We start from the raw sequence: 25,728 nt of genomic DNA on the forward strand, positions 1-25,728 counted from the left end.
CTCGCCGGCCGCGCGCGCAGCTCCGGGACGCCGGCGGGCCGGGCTTGTGGCTGCGGATCCCCGGCCTCCGCGGCGCGCCCGCGGCACCGACGAGCCCTCCGGGGCTTGCAGCGGGGGCTCCCGGCGAAGGCTCGCACCAGGCGGGGCGGCACCGGGGTGCCCGCACGCCGCCCCCCGCCCCCGCCCCGGCCCCACCCCCACCCCGCGGGGCCGCCGTCCGCATCCACGCGGAGCCCGCCCCCTGCAGTTTCGCTCCGGCCGCCAAAGTAACTTGCGGCGAAGCGGGGCGCGCGGCGAGGGCCCCGGGCGGCGGCGGCGGCGGAGGCGGCGGCGGCGCAGGCGGCGGAGGAGGAGCCGAGCGCATCCCGCGGCGCCGCCGCTGAGCCGGGCCCGGCGGGCCGGTGCATGTCTCCCCGCGGCCGCGGCGCGCAACTCCCGGTGACCGTGCAGCGCGCGCCGCCGCCCGCCCCAACCCGCCGGCCCGGCGCGCGCCCCCTCCTCCTGGGGTGACCGGCCTGCCGCCGCGCGAGCCCCGGCCCGGCACCCCTTCCCCCGCCCCCGCCCTCGCCCTCGCCCTCGCCGCCGCACACACGCATGCTTCTCTCCATCTTGTGATCCCTCTTTTTTTTTTTTTAATTTAAAAAAAATTTTTTTTAAATTTTCCTCCGGAACCCTCCAGTGGGGGAGCGAGTTAGTCTTCGCGCCCCCCCCCCCCGCGCGCCACCGTCTCCCCAGCTCGGCGTGCGCCTCTTTTCTCTCGCCGCCACTCTTCGTTCTTATTTATTCGTATTTATTGGGCTCCTGCCCTCCTCCTCCTCCTGCTGCTGCCGCCGCGGCTCCCCCGCCCTCCCCCTCCTCCCGCCCTCCGGATCCCTGCGCTCTCTCCCCGGAGCGGCCGGTCCGGGGGCTCCGCCGCTGGCCGGGCGTGATGTTGCACGTGGAGATGTTGACGCTGGTGTTCCTGGTGCTCTGGATGTGCGCGTTGAGCCAGGACCCGGGCTCCAAGGCCGTCGCCGACCGCTACGCCGTCTACTGGAACAGCAGCAACCCCAGGTAAGGCGGCCGCGGCGCGCAGGGCCGGCTCCTCGGGCCGCCTGGGGACCCGCGCGCCCTGCGAGCTGCGGCGCCGGGACGCGGGGGGCCCCCGGGGCGCCCGCGGGAGGCTCTCGGGGCGCGCCGCTCTTTCTTTGTTCAGCCGCGTCCGAGGGGCCGGGGATCCCCGGGAGCGCCCCCGGGGCGCCGGGGACTCGAGGCTCCTGCGCCGCCTCGCCCTGGGCGAGCCGGCCCGCATCCCGCATCCTGCTCCCGGCTCCCCGCTCCCCGCTCCGCGCTCCCCGCTCCCCGCTCCCCGCTCCCGGCGTGGCGCCTCCGGGCGTTCCCGCCTGCAGCCTGGGGGGCGCGGCGGCTGCGGGGAGGACCCGCCAAACATCCCCAAAGTTCCTTCCCCCCCCCCTTTATTATTTTTTTTAAAATTTTCTTTCCCGTTGCATTTTTCTTCCCCCTTTGGGCGCGCTCCGAGAGCGCACGGGCTGGGGCAGCGGAAGCTTTCGGCTTTGCAAGTAGCCGAGCTCCGGGGGCTCGGGGCGCCTGGCGGCGGAGGGGGTCCTCGCGCCCCCCAGTGACCCGGCACCTCTCCACCCCCCCTCCCCACCCCGCGGGCTCGGGGTGCAACAAAGTTTGCTCCAGTGCCGGTTGCGTCATGTGTGCAGAGCGAGCTGCCGGAGTTGGCGGCGGAGGGAGCCCGAGGTGGGCGGCGGCGGGCGGCCGCGGCCAGGCGCGCGGTCACCCCGGCCCCGCGGGGCGGGAGGGGGCGCGGGAGGCCGGAGCTGGGGCGCCCCGGGTCGGGGCTGCTGGAAGGGCAGCGCGCCGGCGAGCCCCCCGCGGGTGCACAGCAGCTCCGAGCGCCCTCCGCGCCCCGCCCGAGGGCAGCCCCGGCCTCCCCGGGCCCGCGGCCAGCTGCCAGGTGCGCGCTGCGTCCGGCGCCTGCCCCGGGGCGCGGGGGGTGGGGGGGCGCCTGGCCTCGGGGCGCCCTCCGCTGCAGGGAAGTGGGGAGCCAGGGGCCTGGGGCAGGCCGTGCCCTCCCGCCTCCCTCCTGGGCCCCGAGATCCGGGCTTGGGAGGCATCCCCCGCTTGGAGGAGGGAGGCCCTGCAGCCCCCACCCCGCCCTGCTGCTCCGGGAGAGGTGGGCCGCCCGGGCAGCCCAAGCCCGAAACTGCACCGCCTGCCAGAAGGACAGACAGCCCTGAAAGTTTGGATCTTAAAAAAAAAAAAAAAAAAAAAAAAGTCTCCGGGAGGTGGGTGGTGGGATGATGGGAAGCTATTTCTCCTTTGACATGCCACTTACCACTCTTAGGCAAAGAAAGAGAAGCCATCCTGCCAGAGGAGATGCCTTTTATTAAAGCTGACAAGACAAATAGAGCAAGCTTTCCAGTTGTGATGGTGTTAAAAGCAAGTCTCATTATGTTGGTTGGTTTTATTCCCCCCTGGGCTTTATTAAACAGCATCTACGAAATAGAGGAATTTCTATTTCTGAACTTTAGCGCCCTATTAAATAAAACAGCAGCGAAAACCGGTTAGGGGAATGTGGGGCATTTTGTGCTCGGTTTGTCTTCTCTTTCCCACTCCAAACTTCCCAGGGTGATCTTTTTGCTCATGGTTTTCATGTATCTGGATACTTGGGTGTTCCAGTCGTCCTGGGTTAAAACTGAAAGAATCCGCGACACCCCCACGTCCCCCTCCTTCCTAACCTGTCAAGCTAGTCTGAGTTAGTATGAGGACGTTTTATCTTAGGTTATCTCTGTTTTATGCTTTTGATACTGTTGTTTGGCTTGAGATTAGCACATTGATTTTTGTCACAGGTCATGTTTTTTAATAGATCTGCCCTGCCTGTAGAAAACTCTGCTCAGGATGCCATGGTGGCTTTGAACCTGCCCAGACAAAGTTAATCTTCAGAATTTCAAAATACCAAAGGGTATTTTCGAGTCTGTCCTCCAATTCCAGGCTTGTGGAAATACCTTTTTATTTGATCATTATCATTTTTGATAACGTTCAAAAGAAAGGATGATGTATCCCTCTCCCAAGAGACCCAGCTCTAACTTTAGTATTCTTAGGGGTTTGTGGGCACGTTTATCATCATACGATGTCTTGGTAAAACTTACTTTAAAAGATAACGTAATTGAAAAGGTAGGGACCGGTAGGCGGATTTATCTCTGAAATGGTGAATAAGATGTGGGGTTTTTTTTTTTTATTGTGTTAAGAAAATTCAGCTTGGATGTAATTTAAAAAGAGGCAATGCAAAATAACTAATTTACAAATAAACACAGTTTATCTCAAAAGATGGTGAAGAAACATTTTAGAGAATTTTCAAGGGTTTACTAATTTTGTAAATTCAATGTTTTACATTTTGTTTTCAATGTAATCATTTTGTACAGTAATCTAAGCATGCCTTCTGATTTTATAGAAGTCTTTTTTTTCTTTTTTTTTTTTTTAGGACTTGGTAAACTAATAAGATCAGAAGACAGTCTTTTGGAAGAAAGTTGAAAACTTTTGTTGCAACTTAAACAGATTAAAAAAATTTTTTTTTCTTAGAAAAGTTCAGTAGACAAGCTGCTAATAAGGGATTCTGTTGCGAAATGAAGTAAATATATTTTAGCTTATACCAAGGGAGTTGAAATTGAAATCGTGTTTAAATACAATTAGAATTAAGTATTACATCTTGATCACAGGGTTTAAGTATCTTATATTGTAACTTGTGTAGTCCTAGGAGTTTATGTTTTCATTGCTGACTCTCCATTATGCCATTAGCATCCATAGATCTAGATGAACAGAAGAAAAAAATATTAAATTTATATGCTACCAGATAGAATCTATCGTCCTGAGTATTCGTTTCTGGAAAGTGGATGTTCAATTTTCAAATGCTGATAACTTTTTAGCTGCTAGTATTTACTGGGTGGTGGGCCCCAAACCAACTTTTATGTTTTGAATTGGCACAAATCTCTGAAATAGCAACCGAGAACTATCGATCTGAATAGAAGTATGTGATAAAATTTGCCAAAATGCATCTTGCATATTTTAAGGATTTGGAAAGTTGTCTGGATTTCACCTGAGTAACAGAGTAGAGTGATCCTTTTCATGTTCTGAAGGCTGCTTCTGAACCAGCATGTTACTAAATAACTTTGAGTAATGAATATCTAAATCAAGGAGAATATAGCTATTTGTCTTTAATTTCTTTTAAGAATGTAAAAAAGCTTTTAAGTTAACTTTTAAAGAGACTTGCAGTAATAAAACTTTACCTTCTCCCATAGCAGCTACGCTTATAAAGATAGAGATGACTCAATATAAGAACATGCCTCTCTCCATCTGAAGCCTCCTATAAACAGTTTGGTGCCTCCACTGAGAATACTCTTTTAGATATTGTGTGTATATGGAAGAATTTCTTGGTTTCTTTTGACCAGTTGCCAAAATGATGCTAGGATAATTAAACGTGTCTCCTACTAGTTGGCATTAATGGGTGGAACAGTAAGATAATACAGTGGCAAATATTATCAGCGTACTTTAAGAATACTGATTCTCCTCACTTAACGCTTTGCTTCTGTTAGGTTCTGAGTATCACCAACTTAAAGTGTTATGCTCTGATGGGGAAAAAAAATCTCTATAATTCACCTGGGGTATACTAAATTTTAACCTAATCATGTTTTCTTTGGACTTTGAAAATTCTTGTAGGGACTTGTAAATTAAACATTTCATCTTCCAGTAGCACGTAATTGACATCATTTAGTTTTGTTAACATGTAATCTTGGAGTTGTGAAAGTGATACGAATTCTAGGTCAGTACTCCTAACCCTTTCTGGCTTACAGATCATATATATGTGCCTAAGTAGAGAGAAGTAGTAACTTTTTTTTTTTTTTCCTCTTGGTCATAATAATCCCTTTGGTGTTTATTTTTTTCCTTTCAAAGTAAATTTGTTTGATTTTTAAAAATCTGAGTCATTAGAGTTTTATTGTATGCATACTAGTATTCCAGCCCTGTGCCTTTTCCACTGACAAATAAATGAAATCGGTTTGATTTAAATCTAAGAATATGTTCTGAGGAAAGATGGAAAATTGATCCTGGGTTTGAATGCATTTTATCACCGGACTTATACAGGATTAACTTTATTTTTGAAATTTTAAATGTTTCGAATACTGTTTGTTAAAAACAAAGTCCTTCAAGTAGAAAGCATTATCTAGAATTTTTTAACTTTATTAACTCTGAGCCTCCATGTAATGTATTAGATGTAATTAGGTGATTTTGTCATTTTGATCTTTATATCAGAATTTATGTAGACATCTGGATAAAAATAAAGCAGTATGACAGGGATTTTTATCTCCTCTCTTTTCCCCTGATCTATCTGTGGGAGACCTGAAGTGAATCCTTCCCCTTCCCCTTCCTCTTTTTTTTTTTTTTTTTGTGTGTGTGTGTGTGTGTGTGTGTGTGTGTGTGTTTTCTTTTACTTTACAGGTCCGGATAAGAAAAATATGCTTCTTGTTTTTGGCCACTTTTCCGTAAAAGTTTGAAAAGAAGAGTTAGCTACCGAGGTGTTTGTTCCATCCATTTTATGCGTCATATATTCATAATAAGCTTTCAGAAATAGTCAACTGTCTTTTTTTTTTTTTTTTTTTTTTTTAAGATGACTGGGACATCAGTGCTATTTGAGGCACACTTGGCTGTACAGTCTAATTTGGCATTTCCAGCATGAGACCAAGGTCAATAAACTCCCTGTGATTAAAAGAATCAGAGGGCGCCTTCAGTTGTTCATTACTGCCTGTTAGTTGATTTTAGTGGTGTTAACTAAGCCATTGGCTCACTGAAGGAATATCTTGTTGTCATGTGTGTTGTGGCTGATAATCAATAGCTGTAGAGGCTTCCACCTTTGAAGGCTGAGGATCAGGTTTGGAAGGAGCACTTACTTATTTGGGGGCAAATTAACCTTGTGAATTTCTTGCCATTTAATCTTGCAAGATGCCTCCTGAGCAGGCCTTGCATTGCATTCTGTCCACTGGCCTGATTTCCTGTTGGATAGGGACAGATAAAGATGAGCTCCTTCTCTCCTCCCCTGTTGCTATGAACCAAGCAAGCTACCAGCTTCATGCTGGGCCCAGAAAATGAATGAATACAATTAGTCCTTCAGGAGTCCTGGCCTTCGCAAGCTTGGGAGAAGAATATGCTAAAAGAATGTACCTTTGAGAAAGAGAAAGCATTAAAATACAAAGTGGAACAAAACTGAGAAAATGCCAAGAACAGAATTTTACATATGAGTGGAATTGATCTATTGTTTAGTGTTTTTTTTCCCCCAATATAAATAAATCATTTGCTTGATAGTTTTTTTTTTTTTTTTTAAAGATGCCACTCAATCAACCCTTTTCATTTTTGTATTTGTTTTGAGTCCCTTCCAGTAGCAGTGAGGATTTTAAAACCTGTGTTTTATTTTTAGTAATGAACCAGTCTATGTCGACTGATTCTACTTTTTAGAAACAGTACACAAACTGTTAAAAAAAAAAAAAAAGCAGCTCTGGTCCGAATGCTCATGTTGGAAAGGAAGCCCGTGTGTCCCTAAGTACAGTGAGCAGGGCCCTGGCCACTTACCCAGGATATTGAGACAGGATCGGTCTTCCGAACTGAGAAAAATATTGCCTTTTGATCATTTGTGACGGATCACACCTTCATATTCAGGTGTAAAAACCTCAACGAGGAGTATAAGAAATGAGGTATTAATATTCACTTTTGGTAATTTGTCTTACGATGGTGGCCTTAGACAGCTAAACAGCAGTAAATTACTGTCTCTCTTAAGGGCCTGATTTATATTATTAGTTTTATGTTTTCGTTTGCTTCTGAATCTATATCCTGACCTGTTTTGTAGAAAAATTTCTTGTGATTAATTTGAATTTCCAGTGTTTCTGAATGGGATATTACTCACAACCAGGAGATCTGTTTCCCCTACAATTTGTCTGCATTTACGTCGTCAAACTTAAGTCAGTTGTAAACAAGGCACAGGAAGACAATAGCTTAGTCTAAAATTCAAAAAGTGATAATGTGGTTCTTTTTGGACTGTAACTGTTACACATAGTTCGATTATGAATGAAAGAAGTCCCCTGTATGTCCATCTTCTCGATAATCTATACTCCTTGTTGCACTTTGAAGGATTTATTGTGAACTCCTGAGATCTGTGCGCTCTTTTGAAATGGGAAATGTGTGTGGATATAAACGCTTGGTTTTGAGGCTTTGGAGTCTAGTTTTCAAACAGCCATGGATTTCAATAAAAACACGATTTTAAAATAGTGAAAACTCCTACTTAAGTGAGCTAGCTGCTGAGAGACAACAGTGTACCACGGTCATGGTTACCTGAGCTTTCATTCAAGGAGAATTCTATCATTTCCAATAAGGAAAAATAAACCTTTGTCATCTTTAGAAACATCCTTCATACAATTGACAGTTGACAGGTTGAGGAGAATGTTACTGTCAGGTCTTATTTTCCACTCAAGTGAGAAATAAAAATAGTTTTGAGTGATTTTTAGGAAAAAAAAATCTCTTTAAAAATTATTTCACAATGTAGGGGAATGCTTTTCATATTTATTATGTATGTCATAGAATTAATGTGCCATTTGCTTCAGGGAAGGTCAGCAAAGTGCAGTTCAAGGAGAGACTCGGACAGTTAAGTTCCTAGGCTGTTTACTTTAAAAAGTCCAATACAGATGTTGTGTTTGTAACAGGACGTCACTGGACGTTTTCTGACCGATGCTTCAAGGGATATGAAGTACATCGGTATTATTCCTGTTATTACTTATCAAGGGACCCGTTTTCCATGACTGATGACCGTGATTCTGCTGTGACGTGGGGATTTTGGTCATGTGATAGCTGCATGTGTATGCATTGGACACTTCTCTTATTGGCACACAAAGATTAGGCCTTTTAAAAAATTGCTATAATTTTAAATAACTGCACGGTGTAATCTCTAGGTTTTCACGTGGAAACGTGTGAGATGAGGAAAAAAAAAAAAGACTAAGTTTTTGTTCCCCCATTTAGAAAAGCTAGGGTTTTGGCTTCCTGGTACATCAGCGGGTTGTTTTTTTTTTTTTCCCCCTTCAGAAGCAGCCATCTTGTTTTAAGCGATTTTATTTCTTTCATGAAATTGGTCCGGAAATGAATATGGACGATAGAGAAGGACTAAACCACTTTCTAATAATTTTGGCAGGGCTCTACATTTAAAGCTCTATCAAGTTATTTGTGAGCTCATTAAAAGGCTGTCTTCCATTTAGTTGAAATAAAGGAGGTTTTAGTTTAGTGATAATATATTTTAAACCCAGGCATATTTAAATGTTACATGTTGGGCTGTACCATGTTTACGTATGTATTTTTCTCTTGAAGCTTATAATTTATTATTAATTTCAGAGTAATAATAGCCCCGATGGTCACACACCCCCCCCGCCCCCAAATCTTAATTTCCTTTTTCTAATTGTTCTAAGTAGTCCTTTTGATGTCAGCCAACATTTTTTTTTTTTTTCCCCTCAATCACTCAGCGGTACCAAGAATCTTTCTCTACGAAGAGGTACTGATAAAAGTATGTAGTTTTAAAAATGAAACATTTTGGGGTGCTTTCAGAAGCATTCTATGAAATTAGAGCCTTTTTGTCCCTGAAATACAGTCTTTCATTCTCTCATTACTAGACTGTTCTTAGGGGTTCTTATGGAAAATTATATTGGAAGTAGATTCATATTTGTTATTAAGAATTATGAGAACGTATCAACTGAGTCTGCTCTTATTTTCCACCACATATTGTATTTTTGGATACATTTGGAAGAACATGTGGCCCAGTAAAGTTTACCAAAAATTTATACTAAACTTCTTGCTACTGCATCTGTTTGATGATGTCTGGGAACATTATTCCCATGAACTGCAGTAAAAACAGAACTTCCTTAAGATTAATTTCAAAGTAACCTGACTCAGTCTGATTAAACTGGGCACAGATTGAAAACTACTTACATCACAGATTGCCTCAGTTCATTAGAAGTAGGATTTTTGGTGATTGCAGATGCAATATAAAGGCGGTAAATAAAATGCATGTTTTTAAGAAATGATAAAACATCTCATAGACTCCTTATTGAAGTCCGGGTAGGAGTTGACAGTTTTTGTACTGAAGAGCTTTCCTCTGATATCCATCATCCATCCATTTTTTTGTTTTGTTTTGTTTTTTTTGACTGGCTGATGGAAAGACTAGAATAACCAAAGTGTCCAAAGTGGCCTTTTTGGACTAGCAAACACTTTTGTTTTTTTCTCGTTGCTTCCAAGCTGTCAGAGTGTCCATTCTAAGTCTTATTAGTGACTCCTGTGCATAGAAACGATAGTTAACAACTAGCTCTGGCTTCGTATTGTGAAAATACGTATTAGGAAAGTATTTTGTCATGTTAAGATGCAGTTTTATGGTTTGAATAAAATCAAGGCATGGCTTATTTTGGTTGGATAATTACAGTGCAAATTGTGATCTAGATGTGGATGGTGGTAGATGTGATACTTGATGTTTCGTGTTCCATAGACACCACTGGGACGTACGACTTTTCATAATGTTATGGTGGGGTGGGGGGTAGCTTAACCTCTTAGTTAAGGTTTTTATAGGACTTAGTTTCATGGAAACAAATGGGGATGGAAAGAAAAGGAGAACTCATTCTAAGTATGGGGAAATGAAAAGAAAATATGGGGAAACGATCCTTTGTGTTTAACAATTAGGTTAAACAAAGTGGGAGCAAATGAGCCTAGGTCCCCTTCTGTTGTTTCAGGGCAAGAAAAATCCAGACAGATGTGGGAATGTGGAAGCTGTGACCTCTGACCCGCACAGCGTAGCCACTGCCATGGCGCACAGGTGTCCTGAGCCACCAGAGTAGCAGGATGCTTTTTTGAAGTGACTGACACTTTGAGATGGAGAACCTGAAACTGATTCTGTAGCTATTTGCAGGTCTCTGAAGTATCAGTCTTTTTAGCTTCACTTTTAGGTTCCTCACCTTACCTTTTATGAAAAATGTTTCTTTGTTTGGCTCAGACAGAGCTTTTGTGACTCCTGGACGGCTTCTGTAGTCCTGCGGCCACTATCAATCTTTGCCTCCCAACAAACGCAGTCGTTGGGTTGGGATAACGGAGGAGGCTCAGATGTATGGCTCTGCGGCACCAAAGCGTGTGTCTGCTTTATTTAACTAATATATATATATATTTTAAAGACAGATGAAAGCGGTGGTTTTATTAAAGACTTTTTTCTTTTACTTTCTGTTCTGCGCTCTTGCCAATAGCCCTTGGGTTCAGACAGACCATTAGTGTTTTAGATACTGTGGCATTCAGTGTTTTCTTCATATATTTGTTTACTGTTACTGCTTCAATAAACTTTTATGCCCATTTCGGTAGTTTTCTGGCGAGGGCTCCATTTATTAAAATTTAGTGACCCAGCACTAAGAGGGGTACAGTTCAAATAGTGGTGCTCCTGACAGGGTTTTGTGTCAAACTAGAGAAAATAATAGGGAAATGAAAGCTGCCAAAATGTGTCTCCCAATTACTAATTAATCAGGCGAGAAAGGGCCTCGGTGACAGATCTGGTGTGCGCCCTGACAGCAACTCGGGGGATGCTTTATTTTAAATACTGTATAAAACAAATTAAAGGAGGCCTCAGGGAATGGGGCACCCAGATAGTTGGTTTCACAAGTGCTCATTTAATTCTGTGAGAAGCAGAGCAAAAAGCAAAATTTGAAACTGAATCTTTGTGCTCTTCACTGATCGTATCAAAACCCAGCCCTTCTAAAGAGTATTTCCCTTATTAATAAGCAATGCCTTTATTCTTATTAATATTTTAGCACAGATAACGGTAGTTTTCTTGGCTTTAGTATTGATAGGGCGTTTTATGCCTACTTTATTGTCGATGGAGACTCAGGGAAAGAGTCGAAATGTTTCCATCCTATGCCCATCATCAGTATTTTGAGAATTACTGTAACCGAGGAACAAACTTTTTTTCTTCCCCTGCAAATGTATGTTTTTGCTCTTCCGGAGGTTCCCTTCTCTTCTGGCAGTGTTCCCACTATGGTTGCTGGGCCCATAATTAAATGCCTGTTATTAGTGTATTTTTTCCATAGCATTTACAACATAAAAAGAAAAGGGTCTTGTATGGAACTCTAGCTGTCAGGGGAACAATGAAAACTAATTACACACTCTGCTATCACCATTGTCAAGTATACTCTTGGGAAAACAAAAACATGACAGAGTGTGTGTTGGGAGGGGCGTGTATGCGTATATGGGATATTCTATATGAATATATACATGCGGGGTCAGACATACCTGATGACTTAACTTGAAACTCTGGGTTCCCGGAAACCAAACAAAAAAGCATAAAAGACAATCTGATTCAGGTAATTGAAAAAGAAACAAAGCAGTTCCTTACTGGGGAGGGAGTCCTAACTTTAGTATCCCTCCCTTATTACATGGACTGAGAGGACCAGCAGTAATTTTGACTCCGAATATCTCATAATTTTGGGTTTTGCTTTGAAATGGTCTTGTTATCCATGCATCTGGAGATGCTATTAACGTATCTGATTATTATTTTTTTTTTTTTTTAAATTTTTATTTATTTATGATAGTCACAGAATGAGAGAGAGAGAGAGAGAGAGGCAGAGACACAGGCAGAGGGAGAAGCAGGCTCCATGCACCGGGAGCCCGATGTGGGACTCGATCCCGGGTCTCCAGGATCGCGCCCTGGGCCAAAGGCAGGCGCCAAACCGCTGCGCCACCCAGGGATCCCCACGTATCTGATTATTTCTTACAATTGCCTCTTTTACGAATTGTTACTTCCTATCTCTAGATTTCTGTATTGATATCTGGTAATTTGAGAACTAATTACCTCGTTCGTTTATTATGGAGATTGCTCTATCACAATCTTTCCCCTTTTGATGGCTTTGGCTGTTCCGCTATTTCTGGGCCTGTCCTGTGGTGGTTTTGAGAAAGGAAATAAAACTAAAAAATGACCTTTCTGAAACCTACAGCAGCTTTGGTGTGAGATTTGGTAAGAAAAGACTTCGAGGCTATTGAATAACATGAGGTTTTGGAATCAATTTTGGACTTCAATCATCCGTGCCATCCCTGTTCTCTGGTACCACGTGGCATTAGGACTTGGCCCTGTATAATGTTTTCCATGACTGTTCTGATTCCTTGGGTGAATTCTCTGTCGTATACTTAAAATCAAAGCCAAATGGGTGAATTTAGGAATTATGTATTGATTTTAACTTATTTTTCCGAAGTTTTCACGTTAAAGCAATAACATAGCTAATATCCAACAGGAACGGTATATTTTTATATTGAATATCTAAAATTTACAATTGATAAAATATCTCTTGAGTGATACGTGCAAGCAGTGGGAGGCACACAGCAGCTTCAGAGATGAAGACAGCATCTGTACCCTGAGGGGACTTGCAGTTTTGTGCAGTTACAACAATTTTATACACAGAGTAGATAGTACTGTAAGAAATGTTCACATATGGATTTATCCAGCAAATATTTATTGAGTGTCCACTGTGCACCAGTATTGTTCTTATAGTAGAGATATCACAGTAAACAGTGTAAACAGCAGCCCTGCATGAAGCATTTGGTTAGCAATTTCTAGATCACTGCTTCTCACAGTCTAATTGCAAGTAGATCCTCTGGAGGTCTTGACGAAATACAGATTTTAATTCCGTGGATCTGGGGCAGGGCCCTGCTAAGTGAGCATTTCTAACAAGCTCCAGGTGATAGGATACAGTTGGTCTGTGCACCACAGTTTGGGCAGCGAGGTTCTAGATAAGTCAGTGGGGAGAGAGATTACCTCTGGCTCCTCATCAGGGGCTCTTGGTTGTATTTGCACTGAACTTCCTATATGGTTCTACAATTTCTAAAATGGCACAGTATTTGCACAAGTGAAGGTTATTTGTCTTAAGACCAAGCAGTCTTCATTTTTAGCCACTTTCCCCCAAATCTCAAATAAAATAGCTTTTCATATTGAGCTTTCTGCATCATTAAAAATCCACCATGAAGAAAAGTAATAAGCCAGAGATTTTGTTGTAAGTTTTGCTTAGACAAATTCTACCGGAGTGAAAATATTGCCTTAGTCCAAAAAGTTTTAGGAGGATCCTGTCATAAATGTCTAAGGATATTTATTTGCACACCCTCCCCAAAAGATGTATTTTATGTGGCCATGCCGGAATCACACCTCAGAAACAGATTTTTTTTTTAACACTTTCCAATTTAAATTGGTATGCTTAAATGAACCCAAAATGTTCATTTTATATTCAGCATAGAAGATGACTAATAGTGTCTCTGCTTCCACTGGCTGGGTTTGTTGTGGGTGGCTTTCAGGGGCCTACACTTCCAATGGAGCTATAAAAGACTTGGGGGAAAAGTCATTCCTGCTTTAAAATTTTCTGATTCTGGTGTCCTTTGTGAAAAATCTTTGTTCCTCTATGGTCCAGGTGATAAAAAGTCCATAAATATGCTTCCACTTTTTTCACAGTCTGTATGTCACTTGATTTACAGAATAAATATCATCTGATGCTTGTATTAACAAGTAAAGGATGGAACTAGTTAAATTCAGATTACCCTGCGTACCCTTTTTGTTCTTCACTCGGTGAGTATAAATACGAGATTACTAATCTCCTGAGTGAACTGTAAAGTCTTTGAAAGCATCAGCTGTAGACTTACTTAACCAAAATTACCTCTACGCAATGATTATAAAAAGAACGATGGGACTGTTTGTACTATAAATCAGCCATAGTTTAATAAAAAGAAAAGGGGCGGGGGAAGGATGGTGAGCACTCTTAATTCAAGTATCCTTTTATTTTTATAATAGTTTTTACCAACATTTTTTATAGGTAATTATCAAACAGAAGCAAATCTTTGCATTTTAAAATCCTTGATAAAATGGGTTTAATTAAAACACTGGGTAGCATTTTATAAGAACTATGACTCTTATTAAGAATAGTAAATAAAGACATTACTGTTTTGGGGTTTTTTTTTTAAGTAGGTTTATGCTTATGCTCACCGTGCTGTAACATATTAGTGAGCATTCTGAGACAGTGACTTTGAGATGACATCTGCTTAGTTTCTAGTTTTATGAGGCTCATTGATACAGGAATTTGAGAATACTCTGTGCCTGTGTGAACTTAGGTGGTTCCTAAGAGCAGAGTATGCTATGTGCTTAGAAGATTATTACATTTAGAAATAGGATATCTTCATTGATAAAAAAAATGAAGTCATTTGCATATCTCTAAAGGATGGTTTTGTTCAGAATGAGCTGATACACCTGAGATTTGTGGTCATCGCCCTGCTTAGGTGAAGTAGAAGATGCTGAATTTTTCTAGTTACTGTGTTTACCCTTCATTTAAAAAAAATGAGGGGGAGGGAAGGAGTAAATACATTAAATAGTTTTTATTTAACTCAAAGTTATTAACAATGATTTGTCATCACATTAATAGGGTTGTAATCAGGTTCTTAGGAATACTGATATGTGTATGTTTATAGACCGTTTCGACTGTATAAAATAAAAGCGAATTGATGTACTTTTTTGGTTTTGAGTTTTTATAATAGCAGCTGTTGGGGATATGGCCTTAAGTGAGCTTGCGTGGTGCTGTAAAGGCAAGGGCTCAGAGAGTGAGGCACTTAAAAACGTACCATCAGATTAGATTTTGCAGTTGTCTGCATTAACGTTTTGTTCGTCATATTTCAGGTCTGGTTAAGTGTCAGCTCTTGTCGATTCCTGAGTGTGCCACTCATGGTGACTAAGGGGAGCCTCAGTTTCTTCACCCTTTGTGAATAAAGGGGCATAATGAAAATAAGTCCCCCTCAGATTTGTGCAGATGTAAAAGAAAGTATATCTGTGACAGGACTTTGAGAAGGGAGTTCTAAAAAGGCTAGAGCCCGAGGAGGCCACCTCCCTTCGGCCTAGTGCATCTCTCTCTCTACTTCTGTATTTTCTTGTAGGTTGCGTGGAAAACCCAAAGACCTAATTTCAGAGCATCATGGGAAAGGTGACCATGTGAAAGATAGGTTGAGTTGCATTTTATGTTTTAGGCTTTATCTTGGGATTTCTGCAAGGATGACAATGTGCAGAGGGTGACACGCGAGAAGCAAGTTGTTCGGCCTCCTCTTCCCCGGAAAGGGGTTTTGGATCTCCTTTGTCAAGTTTATTTTTAATGCCTCTCGTCTCCTCTCTGTGTCTTCTGTGTTGCTTCCTCTTGACTTCTAAAACCCTGATACTCTGCTTTGGACTTTGCAGGTATAATGAGATATCTCCATCTCAAAGGAGAAATTAATGAATACTGACACCCTCTTGGAGAATGCTTGTATTTCCAATGAGGAGCTTGTTGAAACAAATCAATTCCTGTCTGGGGCTGTTCCTTACAGGCAGCCCGGCTGTCCCTGGGATCCTTGGATTCTTCTGAATCCTGCTGCCAGAAGAACAGGGTTTAGCCTCTTGACGCCTCTGTGCTTAAAAAACTCCTGTTATCGACTGCTTTTAAACTTAGTACATATTAATTATACACACATTGATGTTAGGAACATAAATAGATCATAACAGCATCTCGCTGAGAAAGGAAACAGAATTTGTCAAGGAACACATTTTAATGCATTGAAACCTGAGTAACCCATTACTGTCAAAGGGCCACTTTTCTGTAGAATTGTCTGGTGATTATTCAAAGCAGGTTTTACTTCATATGTTTATAGTTATTTAGGAGAATGGCAAATGTGTCTGTTACTTGTTTTAAAATTGCAATCATATACTTACACGATTATTTTATAATGTTGTTTTACTCCTGAAGGTATAAACCTCACTTACGGGGAAAAAAAAAAAAAAACAACCCCAAATAGTAATTTATAAGGAAAATTATCAATGATCCTATGTGCTGTACCCAGAAATTTAGTGACAGGTGAGGACAGCACTTGGCAAGTAGCCATAAAAGTAAAAATTATTGAATCAAAATTTATTTGAAAGAGCGCTTATAACTGTGCACAACTGATTTCCCTTAAAATTAAGTGCAATGCTCTAATATTTCGAATGGCTGTGCTCACTAGAATGCTAGGCTGACCTTTGTTACTCTTGTGTCATTTCGTAGAAAAGCAGATACCTTTTGTCCTACTAAATTGGAAGTTAAGATTTATCAAGGGAATGAGCTCGCTGTGTGTTTATTTCAAGTGTACAACTCTGTAATTTTATGTTACTTGGATTCAGTGTCTGATGAATGATTAATGGTTACAATCCCTCTCTTGTTCCAGGCCTCCTTTCTTGGCGAAAGGGTACTCAAGAAGTTTAAATTTTGATGACTTACTTATTGACACTTTGTATTATTGAAAAAATAATTCCTTATACTCTTATATACCGGTTCAAAAATAGCAGCCAGAGACCTCCTCTCAGCTAGGCTGACTCGGTATATTCTTTCCAGGAGAGCACGTTGATTGATCAAATTGAGTGTATGGCAATCCAAGAATTCCTTAAGATGTTGAAATGATTCGGTTGAGTTGCATTTTAATTATTTAGTTTTTATTAATACAGTAAATAATGTCGTAAAGATTAGAGCTGAACATACTCCAGTGCATTTGATGAATTTAAGACAAACGTAACTGAACAAGCCAATCCTACTAGACCTTTGACCTCCTATTTTTTGGAGGAGGGGGTGATTCGAATTCTCTGTTCCCTTTGTTAAAGGCCAAATTGTGTCAGTGTGTTTTATACCCTAAGAATATAGATGATGGTCATGACTTTTTTATTTGAACGGAATAATGAGCTTCATAATTGGGTACAGCAGACCACTATGAATTTCTTTCCTCAGGTATCTGACTGAAATTTTTAGTAACTTTATATGGCCCTAACCATTTCGGTAAAATCTCCCCACTGTCACTTCAGGTTAGTTTTATTACAGTTGACCTTTTTTTTTTTTTTTTTTTTTTAAGTTACGTCCACTAAGCACATGTAAAACTATTTACAGTTGAATAGTCTTATTTTTAATTGAGTGTCTCTACATTTAAGGCAACGTAAACCCACGGGCCAACTCTCCACCCCTCCCACCTGCTATCCTGTAGTAAGCTACTTTTACCGGCGGGAAGACTGACTTCTTTTTTTTCAGTTACTCTCTTCGAGGCCATGGACCTTGTTCCCAGTATTGCCCTGGCAGCACACACGTGTCCTTACTGTCTGTGAACGTCCTTCGGTTCTTACCATCGCACACTCTGGGGTCGCAGGGTCTGGTAATCACCACTTGACTGTGGGACATGCTTGGATTGGTAGTGTACGTGGGATCTGGTTTGGAAGTCAGTCAAGCGGTGTGGACTGACCCCCGGGGGCCCTTAGCATTGCCATTCGGGGCAGCGTAGGCAAATGTTGGCGGTTGATAGGCTCAGGCCCCTGCTCGCAGGATGTACCGCGGTCGCCTTAAGTGGATTTGCCCTTCAGCCTGATAAGGGGGTTTTAAGAGCTCAGTAATCGCTGTTGGGAAGACGATTGGTTTCTTTTTCTCCTTATAAATTGCTAATTAGTATTGAAAAAGTTTAACCTGTGTTGTCGAACAGCCTCCCTTATTTTCCCTGAGAGAGTGGCTTGGACAGTAATCTGTTTACCCTGGCCCTACCAACTCCACTGCCCCTTCCCCCTGCGTTAAAATAAAATCTAGAAACCATCCGGGGACCCCTCCACTGTCCAGTGCTGCTTGGAAGGAGCTGGAAGATGGTGGCTCTACACTGGAGTAAATATTGGCTGGGTCTGGGGCTGAGGCCTGCGCAAAGCCTCCCATTCGGCCTTGGTCAGCACCCCAGAGCCCATGTTTTAGGAGGTGGGCGAGGCCTGGGGCCCACCTCTGGGCCCGGGGAGGTGACTACAAAGCCAGCAGGGGCTGCGCTGGGCTCCCGAGAGCTGGCCTGGCCTGTCCGTTCCAGAGAAGTTTAAGGTACGTGAGGCTGTTGTCTTGGCAGGTCCGTCATCCCATGTCTGGGGGAAGCCTTCCTGCCAGTGATGCTGTTTTCTCAAGGGCTGATGAAACGTCGCCTGTTGGTGGACTTGAAAGAAAGATAAGGGCTAAGCCTGGATTCCAGAAGGATCCTTCTCCCTCCCTGATACCTGTTCTGATGCTTGTGTCAGCCTTTCCTGCTTTGGCGGTCCCGTCAGATTCCACACCCCCTTGGATCCCCTAGTGCCTCGGTGTCCCCCTGGGTCCGGGAGGGCTGAAGGACAACCATATACCATCTGAAAGGAAAGTTCTGAAGTTCCGAACTGGGGCATGGGTTCTTATTATATGAAAATCTTTTCCTTTTTTTATATGAAAAATTTTTCCTTCCCCCTCCCCCCCCTTTTTTTTTTTGAAAAAGAAAAACTAAATCGTGTAAATATAAAACAGATTCCCTTGTTTCAAGTGGAGTACTTTGAGTAAAAGCTGCCTGGGTTTTTGAACCATTCAATTCAAGAACCCAAACAAACAGCTGGCTGGCTTATGTTTTTAGGGAGAAACCGCCCCGGTACTATACTAAGTGGAAAAGTAAACATCCTTAAAAAGACATCCTCGTGCGTCCCGGCTACAAAAAGTGACTTTTAGTAAATATACAGTAAGACCGACGGTGTGTTTGAATTGTTACTCATCGTGACTGATGCTGTAAGCACCCCTTCAGCTTAAGTGCCTGGTCTTCTGTGACATTTTTACTTTTTTTTTTAAGATTTTATTTATTTATTAGAGACCCAGAGAGAGAGAGAGAGAGAGAGAGAGAGAGAGAGAGACAGAGACACAGGCAGAGGGAGACGCAGGCTCCACACAGGGAGCCCAACGTGGGCCTCGATCCCGGGTCTCCAGGACCACACCCCGGGCTGAAGGCGCTAACCCGCTGGGCCACCTGGGCTGCCCTTCTGTGACATTTGATGTGAACCCATCAGTGCTGAAGGCCCCACGCGGGCAAATGCCAGGACAATTAGAAAAATTCATTAATTGTCAAGGCAGCGATCAAAATGCTCTGCTTCGCTCAGGCTGCTAATAATGAAAAACAAAACAAGTGACGTCACAAAAACAGCACAGAATGCTGTGGACAGAGAGAGACACATCTGCTTGGGGGCGAAAGGAACTACTTCCTGCAAGAATAACTTGGCCTTTGGATGATGGTTATGCTTTTAATAGAGCTGGGGAGAAGCCCTAGAAGGATGTTCTGGAGATCCATGGCAACAGGAGTGAAGACCTGCTGGCTGTATCCTTGTCACGGATTTTGGGGGGAAACACAGAAAGCAGTTTATTGGGAATAACGTGTTTCTGGTGAAAGTGTCTGAGGCACAAGAGGGGGGCTCGCCGCGTTTTTAGGTGTCCCTGTGAGGCGGCGTTTGGCGTCGCAAGGGGTAGGGCCTCTGGTGAACCGCTTTAAGGCGGATGGACTTGCGGGTTATCATAGGGCCTGACTGCTCTGCACTGCTGTGTATCTTGGGCGCCGTTTAGTTGCTTTGTAAACCGAACTGAATGCTGGAGATGCTCAGGGTGTTCGAGTGAGGCTTGTTGAGAGGTGGGTAGGTGGTAAGGTGGGGGCCGTCAGGGCAGTTTCTACGTTTCCAGACAGAACTTGGGGGTGCTCAGTGGCATGTGAATCGTTTCACTGATGGGCTGAGCGGTTGTTCTCAAGCTGCTTTTTTTAAAGCGAGAAAACGTTATTCATACAAATCATTAGCAGAAACCTATTACGTAAAACAGGAAAAAAAAAAGGGAAGAGAAGGAGAAACCACCCAACAAGCGTCATGGGATCTGGGGCTCTGCCCGTTTCTCTTCCCAGGCTTCGGAGAGGCAGGCGAGGATCCCGAGTGGCTTTTGGCTCAGGTTCTCCCACCCCGAGGTGTAGCCCTTTGGGGACCGCGTGGGGATGAGCATGTGGGATTTGCTTTTGCCTTTTTAGGGGCCGCAGAAGCACGTGTGTGCGCCTCTGGAAACGGAAGGCTTTCTGGCTAGCCTGCGTTTACTGAGCACCTACTATGGCCCGTCGCACCCTTCACCCTCAGAGCCGGGTGTCCAGGCCGGACCACGCGGGAGGGTGGTATCCTAACCATCGCCACTTGGCAGATGAGGAAACTGAGTTTTATGTGCTCTGAGCTTGGCCAGGGAGTGGCCTTTGGCTCCTCGGGTGGGCAGCGTGGAGCGACACGCTCCGCCTGATGGGCGCGGCGAAAGGCCCGGCGGTGCTGTTGGGCCAGAGCTTCCCAGGAGGCCCGGGAGGGGTGGGGGGCCCTGCTGCTGGGTGAGCGCCTCCGGAACTGGGAGTAGCCGCGCACACTCTGCCTCCTCCCGGGCAGTCAGCGCAACCCGAAGTCTAACGCCCGCCGACTGGGGTTTGGAGCGATCGGCGAGGCCTCCCATCCCTACGGGGTGGGGGGGTGTATGCGAAGAATAATCCGCTGCCAGGCAGTTCCCCGCCAGCTGGGCCTCCTCCTCAGCATTCAGGTACGCCTGATTCCTGAGGGCCGGCCAAGCGAGAGAGCTATTTTTGAAGAATTTCAGAAGAAAATCTGAATATTCCCAGAATAAAAGTTTCCAAGTTTAACAATCATATGGTCAGGAAATTTTCCCCCTATATTTAATCTAAATTTCTGCTCTTTCAGTCAGTTTCAATTTGCATGATAACAATATGGATTCACTTAAAAATTTTTAAATACGGCTTTGCCTACTTCCCAGTAAACACATTTTCAGCAAGAAATAAGTTTTTTCTTTATTTTATTTTTTTTTAAGCATAAGCAGCAGGTATACGAGGGCTTGAATGGACTCCGTGTTCTTCTGTGCTCCAGGTCCTCCCCCCGACCCGTCTCCTCTCCCTTCCCGTTGCTCCCTTCCATCACTGGGATGTGTGCCCTATGGCTCAACGGCCAGGAAATGATTCCTGAGGAGTTTCAAGGACCAGAGTCTCCTGGTGGGATGTGGGAGGATCAGGTTCCCGGCTAATCTCCAGAAGAACAACATGTGTGTGTGGGGGGGTTGGCACCTCACCCATTATGGGCACCTGCTTTGTTAGATGAGCATGTGCCTGGACGTGTCAGGGGATTCATCACTCACGCACGGCCCTGTGTGCCTCCTTCTGTGCCAGAAGGATGGTGTCACCCCTTCTTCCACTTTAGTTGCTTGTGTGACTGGTGTTGGTGTGTGGATAATAGTGTGGCTTGTGCACGCTGCCTGCACTTTGTCTCACGTCCTGTGGCCAGCAATAGGCCATGCATCCCTGGGGCCAGGGATTGGGTTTACTGTGGAAATGCTCCATGAGAGCTGGCTCGGGGCGGTCAAGGTTTGAGGCGGGTTCCGGCTACGGTTCCCAGCCCTTCCACTTGCTGGGTGCCGCCCGTGGCCCTGGAGAAGCCTCTTGCCCTCTCCCTGCTTCGTCTTCTGGTCTGTACAGGAGGCTAGGGGTGTCCTCAGCCGATTGCCTCGTCCTGACGATTCAATGAGGTGCTAAATTAGGACGGTGCCCGGCACATAGTATGTGCTCAGTAAAATGTTAACTGGTGATCCTTTTGAGTGAGTTTCTGTATTTCTTCATCATCTTATTTTTTTTAAGACATTATTTACTTATTTATGAGAGACACAGAGAGAGGCAGAGACACAGGCAGAGGGAGAAGCAGGCCCCACACAGGGAGCCCGACGTGGGACTCGATCCCGGGTCCCCAGGATCACGCCCTGGGCTGAAGGCAGCGCTAAGCCGCTGAGGCACCCGGGCTGCCCTCTTCATTATCTTTTTATGTACAGAGGAATTTTGTGATGATACAGAAGTACGTCAAGGACTGACTTTGGAGTTGGGGTAACCTGGGTTCGGATGCCGACTCTTCCCGCCATCCCTCATCTTCCACTTGAGCCAGATAGAGAGGATGTGTAATTTGTGTTGATTGAGCGAGAAAGTAAACTTATGTAAAGTGCCTGGTTCATAATATTCCCTCAGTGAAGTCTAGGTATTATTATCATTATTACTGTTGTTCTGATTAATTAATTTGAGAATTAATCATTGGAGTATTAACCTCTCACACGTATTGTCTGCCCATGGGTTTCCTTAATCCATTTCATTTTCTTGCCTGCCTGTTGCGAAATGTTTTGGTAACCTGACTGAACTCGTGTGTTAATTGTGTGAAAATTCTCCTTTCTGGTTTTGTCAATTTGACAGATGAAGTCATATCTTAAAAAAAAAAAGCAAAAGCAAAAAAAGAGAAACCTACCAACGGCCGGAGTCAGGTGATGTGGATGTCACTTTTTCCTTTCTGCCGACTAGATGTTTGACCTTAGGCAAATCACCAAAGGCTCTGGGACTCTGCTTTTCATCTTTACAACAAGGTGATTGAATTAGTTGATCTCTTGGGCTAGAGCATCTGATTCGGAAGATCTGAGATGTGTCAAGGCTTTGACATTACTTAACTGTTTGACCTTGGCAAGTTACTTAACCTTGGCCAAGTTGAGTTTCCTCGTCTGTGAAATGAGAGGATTGTTGTCCTTTGGGGAGGTCATTTTCAACTTTTCGTGAATCTTTTTTACTCTCCAAATTCCTTGGTTAAAACATATAATTTATTTCCCATCCTGTCCCCATTTCTTTATCAGCACGGTGGAATTAATACATACATATCTATAACACGTATAAACTTTTGAAGAGAACACACAGGTTATTTTGCTTTTCTACCTTCAAACGTGACTTTAAAGGCACTTTTTAAAAGGCATTTTTAAATGTTTTTTTTTTCTGTGTTATTTCTAAACATTATTTTAAGGATTCATCTGGAAAACCACACTGAAGTTACAGTGAATCAGTAAGAGAACTAATGTCTGGCATGTATCCAGCTACCCAAACTAGCCCAGCCACTCTCATCCAAGTTGATGAGCCCAATCCTAAAATTTAACACAAGGAGATCTGACTGAATTGTATCTGATTAAACTCCCAATTTAGTCTGGTTCTAAAAATTCAGAGGACTTTAAAAAAAAAAAAAAAGCCTGTTTCATAAGAAGAGCCTAGTATAATTTTTTTTTTCACAGCTATAAGATTTACCATAAGTTGATGTACAGAAACTGTTTGGGTTTCATTTGTTTTTCCTTTGCCTTTCGGAGGCGATAGGGAGTAGAATAGAGAAGACTTGAGAAAATTGGGTAAACATGTAAGTATTGGAGCGCAGCGTACAATTATACAATATAAGTCTTTATCGTAAGTTATATAAATACTACTCCACTGTCACAATCCTTTGGGTTTTTTTTTTTTTTTTTTTTTTTTTTAATTTATGATAGTCACAGAGAGAGAGAGGCAGAGACACAGGCAGAGGGAGAAGCAGGCTCCATGCACCGGGAGCCTGACGTGGGATTCGATCCCGGGTCTCCAGGATCGCGCCCTGGGCCAAAGGCAGGCGCCAAACCGCTGCGCCACCCAGGGATCCCTCCTTTGGGTTTTTGATATAGCTCATCTAATTTTACATATTTATTTTTAAGATTTTATTTATTCATTAGAGAGAGAGAGCAAGCGAGCAGTAGCAGGGGGAGGGGCAGAGGGAGAGGGAGAAGCCGACTTCCCGCTGAGCAAGGAGCCTGATTTGAGGGGGGGGCCCAGAGCTGGACCCCAGGACCCCAGGATCATGACCTGAGCCGAAGGCAGACATTTCATGTACTGAGCTACCCAGGTGCTCCTGCGTATTTATTTTATATATGATCATTAAAAGTAATATCATCATGGTAGAATGTAATATGAAGTGAATATTTCAAAAATTACTTTAATAATCCCTGTAATCCTAAGTGGACAAGGCACGCTGAATCTTTAAAAATAAGTTTTGGATGCTGTTCACTACACAAGCAAGAATAATTCAGTCAGAAAATCAATTAAGTTTTTAAGTAAATTATTAAATGTGGGACGCCTGGGTGGCTCAGTAGTTGAGCATCTGCTTTCCATTCAGGTGGTGATCCAGGGTCCTGGGATCGAGTCCCATGTCAGGTTCCCTGCATGGAGCCTGCTTCTCCCTCTGCCTGTGTCTCTGCCTTTCTCTCTGTCTTTCATGAATAAAAAAATAAAATCTTTAAAAAAAAAGGTAAATTATTAAATGCATTTGTATCCAGATGGTGGTAAATGTAGAGAGAGGTAAATACACAGTAGTAATTACCACCTAACTCACCTGTTGTACGTTCTTGTTGCATCGGACAGACCTGCTTATGGAGGAAAAAATGGTCTGATTTGTTTGGAAACGCCTGACCCACTTTGGGGTCTATTTTCTCAGCAGTTTCTAGTCAGGTTATTCTTAATCAGTTTCATGGGTAGATTGGACTGGATTCACCCCATTTCCTGTGTCACTGTGGGTTTCCAATGGACTCCTCACCATCACTGAGCACGAAGATGTGTCCTCTTAGAGGTGAGGTCTTCTTCTCATCCCAGTAGATTGATCTGTGAGCAGCTGCCATTGCTGACAGTGAGAAGTGTGTCTGCTGGGGTGTTTCTGCATTTGCTAATTTGTCGGACATGAACTCAATGTTTTTCACTTTCTTGTTCACTAATAAAATCAGTCTGACTACATTAAGAATCCAACTTTTGTAGAATCTGGCTTTTTTTTCCCCCCATTAGCTTGTAGTTTTGTAATCTTTGATTTTCAAGGATCAAAATGAGTCTTAAAGTAGATTTATTTTGCTTAGTATTTATTTCCAGTTAACAATGTAGTTGGGCTTGTTGAAATACATTCTCAAAATAAGAGCTTATTGTAATGACACTGTCTATGGGACTGTGATTTTAAACTATGTTTCTTTTTTGTGAATTTTGAGTTACAATGAACCCATGGTGGACATTCCTACCAAGACACAGTTGTGAGATGCTGAAGAAAGTGTATTTGTCGTGCAGTATACTTAACAGTGAAAAGTTTGTCTAGTTCCTAGGTATCCAGAATTGACTAAAGCTAGAAATGCGTTGCTGTTAGTTAATATGCAAAACAGATCATTTTATTTCAATACATACATAAACTGCATTTTATCTTCCCTGCTAATTATCTTATCTAGTGTGTCATTTGCTTGTATTTAACACATTGTCATCGGAATAATAACAACACAATGATCATGTTTTGGAAAAGACCTGATTTGTATTACGGGACCTTATTCACATTATAACTATCATATATATATGTTTAACTTAAACATGCTTATTAGCTGCCTACAATGTGCTGGTAGTAATATTCAAAAGTCCCTATTTCAGTGGAATTTATATAATAAAATCACTGTGTTTGGAGGAACTTGGAGAACTTCTGATTTTCAACGTGTATAAGTCACATACACCCAAACCTCCTACATGATGGAGCCTTTTCACTAAGGTTTTCACGTTTCTTTGGAATCGAGGAGATTTCATCGTAAGACTCATGTTCCGTAACAGTACCCACTGGCAGTAAGGAGCAGTAGGTACTTTATTTTTCAGAAGCAGTGGTTTAACTGTTCTCTCAACAGCTCCCTCTTTCAAAATGATACACACAACCTGAGCGAATGTGTGTGACCCCTCCTGTCCCTGTGTTTTAGGGATACCTGGGAGCTTAAGTAGATTTTGTAAAAGGAAGCGTTAGCGCCAACTCAACATGTTTAGGGTCCTCTCCCTGTTACCCTGTGGAATCCTTCAGTAACAACCACCTTACCTCATTAAGTCACACCAGAGGCACTGTAATCGCCTTGGTGGCAGAGTTGCACCCGGTTAATCTTGAGTGTACCGTGGTTAGCGTACTGC

At 43.5% G+C, this 25,728-nt stretch overlaps 1 protein-coding gene across 2 annotated transcripts in view; it reads left to right on the forward strand.

The window, feature by feature from the left end:
* The first annotated feature begins 754 nt into the window (after nucleotides 1-754).
* Nucleotides 755-25,728, forward strand: part of EFNA5 (ephrin A5) — a 276,426-nt gene continuing 251,452 nt past the window's right edge. For both annotated transcript variants that reach the window (XM_072736639.1, XM_072736640.1), the window contains exon 1: nucleotides 755-1,053. In XM_072736639.1, coding sequence (XP_072592740.1) covers nucleotides 929-1,053 — 125 coding nt within the window. In that variant the 5' untranslated portion in view covers nucleotides 755-928. The remainder of the gene's footprint in view (nucleotides 1,054-25,728) is intronic.

This window comes from Vulpes vulpes, chromosome 14 (genome assembly GCF_048418805.1).
Source record: "Vulpes vulpes isolate BD-2025 chromosome 14, VulVul3, whole genome shotgun sequence".
Taxonomy (NCBI): Eukaryota; Metazoa; Chordata; class Mammalia; order Carnivora; family Canidae; genus Vulpes; species Vulpes vulpes.